At 35.3% G+C, this 12,380-nt stretch overlaps 1 protein-coding gene across 5 annotated transcripts in view; it reads left to right on the top strand.

Annotated features, from left to right (window-relative positions):
* Positions 1-12,380, top strand: part of NAALADL2 (N-acetylated alpha-linked acidic dipeptidase like 2) — a 1,368,824-nt gene that overhangs the window by 1,292,335 nt on the left and 64,109 nt on the right. For all 5 annotated transcript variants that reach the window (XM_057500065.1, XM_057500068.1, XM_057500075.1 and 2 more), the window contains one exon: positions 7,334-7,427. In XM_057500065.1, the coding sequence (XP_057356048.1) occupies positions 7,334-7,427 (94 nt within the window). The remainder of the gene's footprint in view (positions 1-7,333; positions 7,428-12,380) is intronic.

The following is a 12,380-nucleotide window of genomic DNA, read 5'->3' on the forward strand; positions in this document are numbered from 1 at the left end:
ATGGCTCATGATTCATCTACTGTTTGTCATATTATGTCACACCATGCCATAGAGATACAGCTCTCTCAATTTCTTTCTCACACTAACCTATAAAACAGGTGTTATGATCATCTCACAGCACTACCTTCCAGAGTGTGGCTATATTACATTTTGAGCCTGACTGAGGACATAAAAACAGTCCCATAATGATAGTTTAACTTATGGCCTAGGCATAAGATATAAAATTTGGTTGCTTCAATCTGAAATTATAAAAATGGAACAAGCCACACATGTACCGAGTGTCTCCACTTGTAACTAAAAGGAAATTACACAATAGGACCATGATATTGGTACTGCTTTGGCAAACCTGTTTATATCCAGCTGCACTACTCGTGTTAACTAATAAGTTCATTCAAAGTATTTATTGCGGATACAGTCACCATATTGGTCATTGACACACAATAATTGTGGGAGGGGAAATGTTCCTATTTTAGATATTCACAGCTTAGTAAATAAACATTTCTTTTTTCTCTCTAGATTAGTGAGTAAGGGAAAGATTTATAACCAACTCAGAGAATATAAAAATACCTCCTTACAAGGCAACAACAGATTATGTACAAAGTTTAAGATAAGAGTGTGTGTGTTTATGTATATTTTCCTTTATTAAGTTCTAAGTATGCTTTTTTAAACATTTAAATATACCTGAAATTATTTTAGGCTGGAAAAACAAACTTATATGGGATAACTATAACTTCCTTTTATTACCCTTAAAATCTGAAGAAGGCTCTATTAGTAAATGTAATCTTTTCACACTCTGATCTTCCCTAACACTAGGGAAAGACATCAGTATTATTTAGTGAGAGAGGAAAGCCTTTGCAATGTTGTGTTTATTAACTCATTTTTCAATTTAATAATATGTTTATTTTTGTGAATACTTTTACTTCTGTAAAACATTTTTTTTTCATTCTAATATATTTTCCATCCTCTGATGAGTGGTAAGATGATCTGGGAGAGCTGGAGAAAGGAGGACCTGGAGGTCTCGAGGCAGATTGTGTGCTTGTAAAGCTACTATAATGCGATTTTAGACAATTCAGGGAAGTGCTGTTACCAAGATAGCAAAACAGAGGATCCCGACTTCAGTCTGCCCACAAGAAACAATAATTAGACAACCATCCAAGAGTGAAAACAGCTGTGGGAGAGCTCAGGAGTCCCCTTCAGAAGCTTCAGCAACATAATGAAGCAAAACAACCTGAGAATAACCACACAAAAAGGGTAGCAAGAACAGTGTCATTTTGCTTACACCATCTCATCCCCCAGGCCAATACTGCTTAGCGTCAAGAAGGAACTCCCTGGCCAGAAAGATTTCTCACTGAAGGAAAACAGAGGAGAGTGAGGTACCAGTTCCCTCAGCCTTTCAGGGCACTGCACAAAGGATCTGGCCCCAACTCCATGCACACCAGCAGCTAGACCCTGTGTAACCATGCTTCTGCACACCGTTGACCCCAATACCTGTCGACAGCCTCTACTGTTGTGTGTGTGTGCCCATGGCTAGCTCCTGTAGTTGTATGAGTGTATGTCAATGGGATCAGCCCTCTAAAGCTGCTTGTTACCTGGAGCCAGTCCCAACACCTCTCACAGATCTGCACCACTCCATGCACCTGCAGATAGCTCCTGTAGTGTAACCTTGGATGTATCTAGCATAGACTCCTGTCACTGGACACCACTTGCATCTAGCAGCTTCAACCACACAAGTGCATACCAACAACCCAGTTCCCACAGCTGCTCATACACCCACTTGGCCCCAGCCCCTGCCACTGGTCAAGACCCTTGACAAAGGGTGTGTGTCTGTAGCAAGCCCCTGTCATTACACAGGCACCTGCAGCCAGGTTCACAGCTGAGCATGTACACACCTGTCTCCAGACACCACCACCACCTGCCTTGGTCCTTTGTCTCTGAAGACCCCCAACAGCCTTTGCAGCCAGTCAGGAACTTCCACAGCTCTTGTCAAGAATCCAATTGCCAATGTCATAGACGTCAGCTTCCTGAGCCAATGAGACACTTCAACATGCTATATCTTGACATATTCATGAAATTTCCATTTTTCTCTTTGTCACTGATTTCTTAATATTTGCTTTATATATTTAGATGCTCCTCCTGTGTTGGGTATATAAGTATTTACAAATTCTATATCATTTTGTTGGTCAACCCCTGTATCATTGTATAATGACCTTCTTTGGCTCTCATTATAATCCTTGTCTTATATAAGTATAGCTACCTCTACTGTCTTGGAATATCTTTTTCTATCCCTTCACTTTCAGTCTGTGTGTGTCCTTAAGGGTGAAGTGAGTTTCTTGCAGCATATAGTTGGGTGTTATCTTTTTAATCCATTTAGCAACTCTGTCTTTTCATTGGATAATTTAGTTCATTTACATTTAAAGTAATTATTAATAAGTATGGATTTACTATTGACATTTTCTTAATTGTTTTCTGATTTGTTTTTGTTTGTATTTCCTGTGCTTTTCTTTTCTTGCTCTCTTCCTATGTGATTTGATGATTTTTCTGTAGTGGTATGCTTCAATTTCTTCCTTTTTATTTTTGTGTATCTATTATAGGTCTTTCCTTTATGGTTACACTCAAGCTTATATAAAAACATCTTTTTTTTCTTTTGCTATAATTAATGTACAATTACATGAACAACATTATGGTTACTAGACTCCCCCTATTATCACATCCCCACCACATACCTCATTATAGTCACTGTCCATCAGCATAGTAAGATATAGAATCACTACTTGTCTTCTCTGTGTTACACTGCCTTCCCCGTGACCCCCCCTACATTATACGTGCTAATTGTAATGCCCCCTTTTCCCCCTTATCCCTCCCTTCCCAGTCATCCTCCCCAGTCCCTTTCCCTTTAGTAACTGTTAGTCCATTCTTGGGTTCTGTGAGTCTGCTGCTGAAAACATCTTATATTTATAATGTTTATTTTAAGCTCTGGTAACAACTTAAGCCCAAATGCATACTAAAGCTTTCTCTCCCCCCATTTTATAATTTTGACCCCCCAATTTACTTCTTTCTTTATCCATTTAAAAATTATCTTAATTGTAGTTATTTTTAATGATTTTTGTTTTTAAATCTTCATACTAGATTTATAAGTGATTTACCCACTACCATTAAAAGTTATAGTACTCTGAATTTAGGTATATATTTACCTTTACCAGCAAAATGTATATTTTCATATATTTTCCCATTACTAATTAGCATCCTTTCATTTCAGCTTGAATAATTCCCTTTAGCATTTCTTGTTAGGCTGATCTAGTGGTAATGAACTTCAACTTTTGCTTGTCTGAAAAATTCTCTTTCCTTCAATTCTGAAGGACAACTTTTCTGAGCATAATATTTTTGGTTGGTATTTTTTTTTTCCTTTCATCAATGTTGACTATATCATCACAGTCTCTTCTGACCTGCAAATTTTCTGCTGAAAACTCTGCTGAGAGTCCTATGGAGGTTCCTTTATATGTATATCAAGTTATTTTCTTATTGCTGCTTTTAAGATTCTCCTCTTTTCTTTAAATTTTAATAGTTATAATATTTTTCATTGTGTGTCTTTCTAGTTTCATTTTATTTGGAATATCTAGAATTCCTGGGTTTCTTTTTCTTTACCCAGGTTAGGAAAGTATTCAGCCATTATTTCTTTGAGTAAGCTTTCTGCCCCTTTCTCTATCCTTTCTCCTTCTGGGACCTCTATAATATGAATATTGATCTGTTTGATGGTATCCCATATGTCCCTTAAGCTATTTTCACTCTTTTTCATTCTTTCTGCTCTTCTGATTGGATGAATTCTACTGCTCTGTCTTTGAGTTTGCTGATTTTTTTGATCCAGTCTGCTGTTAAACCCCTTTGTATTTTTTTTTCAGTTCAATTATAGTATTCTTCAGGTCTGTGATTTCTATTTGGTACTTTCTTATATTTTCTCTTTATTGAAATTTTCATTTTGTTCATAAAATGTCCTCCTGATATTAGTGAGTGAATTGATGACCATTATTTTTAAACTCTTTGTCAGGTAAATTACTTAATTTCCACTTCATTAAGGTCTGTTTCTGGAGTTTTATCATATTATTTTGTTTGGGGTATATTCCAGTCGCTTCATTGCTCTTAGCTCTCTGGATTGGTATCTGTACATTAGATAAGACAGCCACCATTCTGATTCCTGATGGATTGGCTTCATGGTCAACCCAGTCCAGCTCTTTTCTCAAAACTTCAGGATTGTCCAAACATGCTTCTTTGTTCTTGGTGGCTGCCAGTAGTCCCAGGTGTGACAGAATTTCTCAGTGTCCCAAAATGGAGGACCTCAGTATCTTCATGCAGACAGATTAGAAGCTGTACTATAAAGCAGCAGCTTTTGAAGTATGCAAATAGGCCTCTTTCAGGGAAAGATTGGGATTTGGGCATTTCTCCTTGCCCCATCTGCACTGAGTCCTGGGGTAATAACTGGTTAAGAAGTGTTTGTTTGCTCTAATCTTGTGGGAACTGGAATGCAAGGATTTAAGCCCCACTCTCCACCAGAGCCAGGTAATCAAGAGGTGAATTATCTGGATAACTGCTGCAAAAACAGGGTACCAGACATGTGCACAAGCTCCTTTCACAAAGACACCAGTGACTTAGATCAGGGAAGAAAGAGAATGCAAAGATGGTACCTGCTGGCCTCCCTGATGCCAGAAAGAGTTTCAGTTGTCCCCTACATCTTTTACATCTAGATGTGTGTTAAATTAGAAGCCTAACTCTCATGCTATAGCTTTTAAGATATGCAAATAAGCCTTTTTTAAGGGATAGCCTGAGAGATGGACATTTTTTGCCCACTGTCTTTGCACTGAACCCCTGGGGGGAGAGCCACAGGGAGTTCTCACAAGTCCATGAAGAACTGTTTCTTTGTTTGATATAGTGTCATGGATCATGTAGGCACAAGCTCTGTTGACTTTTAGGTCTCCATGTTATGGGGGACCTGTCCTTCAGGAGGAAGTCTTAAAAATTAGGGCAATAGACGTTGAATCCAAATCCTTCTCTTCTCGGAGAATCTGAGAGTTATGAGTTCCCTTGTGATTGTATGTTGCTGTGATGGGATAGGGTTTATGGCAGTGTGTCTCAGCCTTTCTTACCTGTTTTGATATGGGTTGTTCACCTAATGTTCAATCAGCTAGTTTCTAGATTTTTTTCCAGAGGGAATTGTTTCATGTGTAGCTGTAGATTTGGTGTGTCTATGGGAGAAGGTAAGTTCAAGAGCCTCTTACATCACCATCTTGGACTGGAATCCAGTAAAATTTATACTCAATGTTTATAACAAAGGATTAATTCTCCCAATATCTGCCTTTAGGCTTGTCAAAATGATGAAATGAGGTATTTAGTAAATAAGATATTTCATAAAACATTTTGAAAAGAATAGGGCCTTATGTGAATATAAGGGAAGTTTGCTTTGGTATTCCTGAATATAGAGACTTCCAGAGTGGGTGAGAAGGGTATATAGTATGGCTCATCTCTTCTTACTTCATGGCAAGACATGCATATATCCCCCTCTTGTTTATGAAGCTGCAAACAAAACCAATCTAGTCTAAACATTCTGTTATGGGCCAACCACCTTAGAAATCCCAGTAGTTGTTGTCACGTTCTTTTTGAAAGACATAGCAAGGTGGCCGGTTTATAGTCCAGTTGTTTGAGCTGCCATGTGACTCTTAATAAAGCAAAACAACTTTCTCCAGTAGCACACAGCATAGTTGCCTCTCTCCTCCCTCCCTATTCTTTCATTTTAATCTTTTGTTATGTGTGATTTTTCAGATTCCAAAAGTGTAAACAAAACATGTCTGTTCTGTAGTTTCTATTATCCGGTGCAAATTGGAAAAAGAAACCATAATGCTTCTTAATCTTTTTTAAAAATTCCTTTTTTGCAAATAATTTGTTTCCAAATATTGGGTTTTTTTGCATGATTTGGACAGGGTTGGGTGGAATAGAATGAGGATTCATATCAATGTGTTGCAGATAATGCTTTTTTCCTGAAAAACAGCATAATTAGAGTAGGCAGGTTCCCAGCACTTTTGTGATCACCATGCTGGAGATAAAACTGCAAAGAAACCTTAGGCATTGAGGGAAAATTGTTTGCTACATTTGGGGGAAAAATACCTCAAAGAAGTGAAGGTATATTAAAGGTGTTCCTTTTTCCTCTTTATTTCTAAGAAATGTGTTATTTCAGGCATATAGAAGAAGAAAAAATTGAATTGTATTTTTAGTGATATAAATTGTTCAAACAACTGAGAAGTCAACTTTTAAATATTAAATGGCATCTGAATATTTAACATCATATTTTCCTTGTAAGTTACATCATTTATGTGTTCTGTACTCTCTCAAGGTAGAGTGCTAATTTCCCTGTGTGGTTTCACAAGACAGTATTGTCGTTCACTAACAACATTTCATAGTGCATTAATAACATCAACATAGCCACATTTCCCTGTGTAGCAGCTTCAGGGTTATAATAGATGTAGGGACATTTGTTAAACACAGGTAAGTATTAAATATCAGGTGAGGGAGAGAGGGAGAGTAACAATGGCATTTGCTGCCAGCCCTTAGTTCCTTTGAGATGTATACGAATGCATATAACTTGTTCAGTCTATTAGGCAAATGCTAGTTCAGCCGTAGCACAAACTTTGGTTTACAAACACAGTTTTAGAATATGGTGTGGGACGATATGCATGTATGAAAAGTCTGGGTATGAGTTTCAGAGATTCCATTTAAAACTTTATTTTTTTAATTTAAACTTTGATCTCAAAAATGTGCAAGGGATATTAGTTTTGATAATAGTCTGGAAAAATAATTAGGAATGAAGTATTAAGGAAAATAGTACCCTAGACTTTAAAGGAATTATTTAGATTAAATTATATTCTAAATGAAATGGGAATGGATCATTAATTTTGTCAGTTTTATTTAGTCCAACAACCAGATAGTCATTTTCAGTTGTTCCCCTCTACTGTTTTATCATGTGACATTCTGACTGTTTTATAAGGAATTGTTTTAAAGTTTAAATATTGTAGGTCCTTCAGCTAGAGAAGCTGTTTCTTAATATTTTAGCTTGAAAAAAGGAAGTATTATATTTCTTTATACTATTTTGAGACATGAAAATGATGCCGAGGGTTTTTTTCTTATAGAAAAATAAAATAAACATTTAAAAGAAAAGAGATTTTATAGAAGTATATTTTAGTACTTTTTTGTTACTCTGAATGTGTAAGAGTGTAAGAAATAATGAAAGCCAAATAAACAAATAAAAAACCCTTAGTACTAAATGCTAGTATTTTTCTTCTTTTTCTTTCAGCTTTCAGGAGAAGTGATTTTACGAATTGCCAATGAACCAGTTCTGCCCTTTAATGCTCTGGATATAGCTTTAGAAGTTCAAAACAGCCTTAAAGGTAATTTTTCTTTGAATTACAGTAATTTTAGCAAATGAAAAATTGTTCAACTAATTTTCAACAAGGAATAGATAAAAATCATCTACTATCTTACTGCCTATAGCAATGCAGTATCTCCTTTCCTATAGAAGATTATCATGAGAAGAGCATAGAAGAATTTTGGCTACCATGTCAACAGGTATGAGGTGTACTTATGAGTGAGCATCAGGCAAAATAGCAGATTTTAAAGGATTTCCCACCTACTTTTATTAGAGATTTATAATTTCAAGCTTCTGTTATTATTTACAGATTCGATATGGAAAAGCATAGTTCAGGAATCCCCTTGGCCCTTTCCAAACAGGCCTGGCTCAGGAGTTCCTCCTTTGACATTGGTTTCTGTGAGGTGTGGGCCCCATGCCACTTCACTGAAGTGTTGGCCCATCTTAGATTTAGAATGATAAGAACAGAATTATTTTCATACTATTTAAATTTCTTCATATTTGAATACATCTTTCTTCAGAATTCTGACACTACCTTAATAATTATCTTCATTCCCCTTTATCTACATATAAACTTTTCAATTAGGCTTATAATTTATCTTCATGAACAAAATAAGAAGGGCATTATTGGAATTAAAGAATGCATCCTCTTCCTCCTCTTTGAGTCACACATCTTACTGTCACATCTTTAATGATTTATTTGCAGACATATACTTCTCAATACATTTAACTCTCAACATTTTAACTATGGTATTTAAGCAGTAATTCTTGGAAAATGGATCATTCTAAAAGAGATGTATGTTTTTAGTATCTTAAAGTTTAATACTTTAAAAATATTTTTTGACTACCTGGAATACTTCTTAACCAGAGAATTCTACAGTATGTTATTTAACTCCTTCAATGATTTTTATGACTTTTATTATAGTGGCTGTAAAACCATGACCTTGGGAACAATTGACCTGTTTAGTGCTCTTTGCTCCCATACGAAATGGCCTTATGTATTCCTCTGCTTTGGGTATCTTTAAGGTAGTATCTTTATAGTTTCCTTCTTTTCTACTTTTACCAAGCTTCTACCTCACTGTTTTCAGTGTGACTACCTGTAGCAATCTGTCCTTCACTTCTAATTTACTATTTCTAGATATTTTGGACCTAGACATCAAGTCATCAAGTATATGACATTTTATGAAATAAAAACAGACCTGGTATAAATAAGGACTCTAAAGTTCTGTGAATAATAAATATTATCTATTCTGCAAGGATTTCTTTTAAGCATATATTTACTTGTACTGTGGACTGTTTCACTTTTTCTTTAGTTCTCATTTTCATATTTTTGAAAATTCAGTTGGTGCTGCATATACTACTGAAAACTTTCAGAGAACAAAAGGAGGACATTATTATTTATTACATAAAGATTTGTCCATCTATAAAAGAATAACTGTTATGCATAGAAAGGAGCTTCAAAAAGTATACCACAAAATAATATTACATGAGAGAAATATTTATAATTTGCTTTTCTTAGCCCAAATTTTCTATGATAAATGTATGTTTCTTTCATAATAAAGACATAAAGGTTTTCTTTTTCCTAGTTAAAGTCAACAAAAACAAAAGTATTGGCAATACTGTCATTTTAAATGTCAAGTTCCATTTTTTTAAGACAATTGGGTTTATTTTTTTATCCATAAATATATTATTTTAGCATTATAATTACTATATGAGCATTAAGTAACATGGGTTTCTTCTAAGGTCAAAAAAGGTCCTAATGGGTCATTGTTAGAATTATATAATTACTCTGTTTTTTGCAGGTATTAGGGATCCTTTACAAAATCCAAAGTATGGTCTCCCTCCCCAGACAATTATGCATGTACAAAAAGTTTACATTTATTCCCCATGGACTTTATATGATCTCCTGAACCCACTTATCCATTCATTTAACAGATTGTTTATTGAGCATTTACTGTATGCCTAGTACAGTTCTATAGAAAAAAAAAATTGGAGAAGCCAGCTGCTAAACAAATAAAACAAAAGTACAATTCCTGCTCCTAAGAAACATACATACATAGTGGAGCAAAATTGGCATAAGTCAAAGCAATTTTTAAATTGGCATTATGTTCAAATTGTTCCTTAATATATTAATCACTTTGGAGCAAATTTGCACTCTCAAAATGTATTATAGTAATATTGATTGTAGTATCCATAGTACAGAGAAGAGGCCTGACCTTAGAATATAAATTTGGGTGTTGTCCCAGTTGAGACTCCTAAAGTATTGAGTGTAGATAGAGTGCAGAAAAGCTCTAAGATTTCCGGAGCACTCCTCCATTTAGAATTAGACAAAGTGGCAGAATCAGAGGGGACCAAGATAGAGTATCCAGCAAGGAAAACCAGGTGAATGTGATGCCTCAAGCCACGTGAATAAAACCTTTCAAAAGGAAGGAGCAATCTCCATGTCAAATATTGCTGATATATTTAGAAAAATGAGGACTGAGAACTGACCCCTGGATTTAGCAATTTGGAGGTCACTGGTGACCTTAATTTTAGTGGAGTGTTAAAAAAAAGCTTGATTAGAGGGGTTCAGAGTGAATGGGAGGTGGTAATTTGGGACACATGATGTGACGTAGCAAGTAAGGAGTTGAGGAGGTTTAACATGTTTGTACTTTAATGAGAGAGATCTACTGGAGAGCCAAGACTTGTTCAAAGAGGATGCAAGAAATATTGCTGGACTGATTTTCTTGAGTAGAGACAATGTAAGGGTGAAGGACTTTTCCTTAGTTATGGACAGAGTAGTACATAAAATGTGAAGGAATGCAGAATACATGGCAGATGGGTAAATGTGGTGGTGGCAAGTCTCTAGATTAAAAAAAGTTGTTTAGGAGAGTGAGAAAGTAAAGAAAATACAGAAATATATTCAGTATTTCGGGCAGCAGTAAGAGCTCAAAAGAATATATTTTTTTAATGAAATTATTCAACATAAGTATTCAGCCTTCACCTGGGGATTCACTCATAACAGACAGAGTTGGATTTAATTAGGCTAAAGCCTTACTGGGACGGACAATGAACTGGGTAAGATAAAATAAACTGAGTGTATGTACAAAGTAGCCCTGAGTGATGGACAAGGTTTTAAATTGGGTATGAAATAAAATGAGGATATGAAGGCATTAAGGGAGAGAATAAAAAGGAAGGACGATCATTAGACTTTATTTCTTGGCAAGATCAAAGAACTGAGAGTGAGTGAGCTGAAGAGATTCATTTGCTGGTGGCAATGAGATTGAGATTATTCGAAATGTGATCATACAAAAAGTGCAGATAGTGTTAATGAGAATGTCCAGGCTAGGGAGTGACCAGAGATCACTAGAGGGAAAGAGAGTAAGGAAAAGAGAGTCCAGACTGTGGGTATTGAAATTGCAAAAAATCAAGACAGGAATGATTCTTGTAAGAGGGAGTGACTGAACCAGGAGCTAAAATGGTCAAATGAGCAGTGACCTAGAGATGCCTCATATTGTTATTCTAGGGCTAGGAAAAGCTTTTCTTTGGCTGTTGGTCATTTCTGAGCTTTGTTTGTTTTGATGTGAAACTCTCTGAGTTTCCCTGCCATTTTCCCTCTGAAAGATGCAACCCTCTGAAAGACCCCATACTAACAAAAAACAGCAAAGCAGAACAAAATGAAACAAACAAAAATATATATATAGGCAAAACAAAATTATTTTGCCATGCCCTAATAATATAAATATTTGATCAAAGTGATATGATTGATCACCTTTAAACTACACATTTTTATATTTTAGTCATTTAAAATTATTTGCTCTGTATCACATTCAAGTATTATTCAAACGTTTGTTAAATTGCAGGCAATTTGGTATACTCGTTCCATTTTGACTGCTCTGGTTGTAAACTTATTTCTAAAATAGAATTCTTTAATGGGCTAATGGAGGAATAATGGACACCAGTTAACAATAACTGAATAAATATTTCGGTTTCAATTTTAGCTACAATACAAGATGATTTCATTACCCAGAGTTCTTGTACCATGTTAAATGAAACATATAATTTTACTTCTAAATGCTGTTTTAATTGTTTATATATTTTCTTATTTTGTTATGACAGTTAGCAGTGATTAGTCTTAAGTTCTTGATTAAAGTTTTTTTTAAGAAAATGACCTTCAAGGCTGAACTATAAAATACTGTTTCTCCTTACTGCAGAGTTTAAGTATGAAGGTCTCTGAAACCCAATTGCATTTTCAACAGTGTAATTTTTAACCCCTTGACAACCGGCCATCTTGTTTATTTATTACACTAGTTTACAGTAGCAGCAGACCATTCTCTACTGTTCTCACAACCACCAGAAAGAAGGATAATTTACCAGTGAATAATTTGTTTGAGTTGATTTATTGGATGGTTCTTGAAAGCTCATTTTGACTGAGTGACCTTGGCTCTTAATATTTGGTCAATGCCAAACACATAATACTTAGAGAATGAATATTATATGTGCTGCACAGAGACAGAGTGTAAATAGGGACTGATAAGAAAATTGATACACTTCAGACGTACTTCTGACAAATAAAAGTATGCCCCAAAATGCACATTCAAGGCAATAGTACTAGATTGTGGGGGCAGAGGAAGGTGTCAGGAATAAAGTACCACTTCATTCTTGAACCGGAAAGCAGACTAAGGAGTGAGCACTAATAAGCTGCTAAGTTCATTTTTTTCTCACTTTATCCACTGTTGAATGTATAAAACAGCACTTCAGAATAATTGGCAACTATACAATTCTGCTGCTTTTTGTTTAGTATTAGCTTTTTTGTTGTTGTAATTCCGGATGTTAATTATTCAGCATTGTTGTAAAACTACAAATGATCAAATAAAATGAAAGCCATTTTCACTTCATCTGACTATGTACACATTTATTTAGTGTGAGCCAGACTCCACAGGAAACATAATTTTGATTTGTGTGGCTTATTGCCACCTCTTGATTGTCTCCCTAA

The sequence above is a fragment of the Manis pentadactyla genome, chromosome 1 (genome assembly GCF_030020395.1).
Source record: "Manis pentadactyla isolate mManPen7 chromosome 1, mManPen7.hap1, whole genome shotgun sequence".
Classification (NCBI taxonomy): Eukaryota; Metazoa; Chordata; class Mammalia; order Pholidota; family Manidae; genus Manis; species Manis pentadactyla.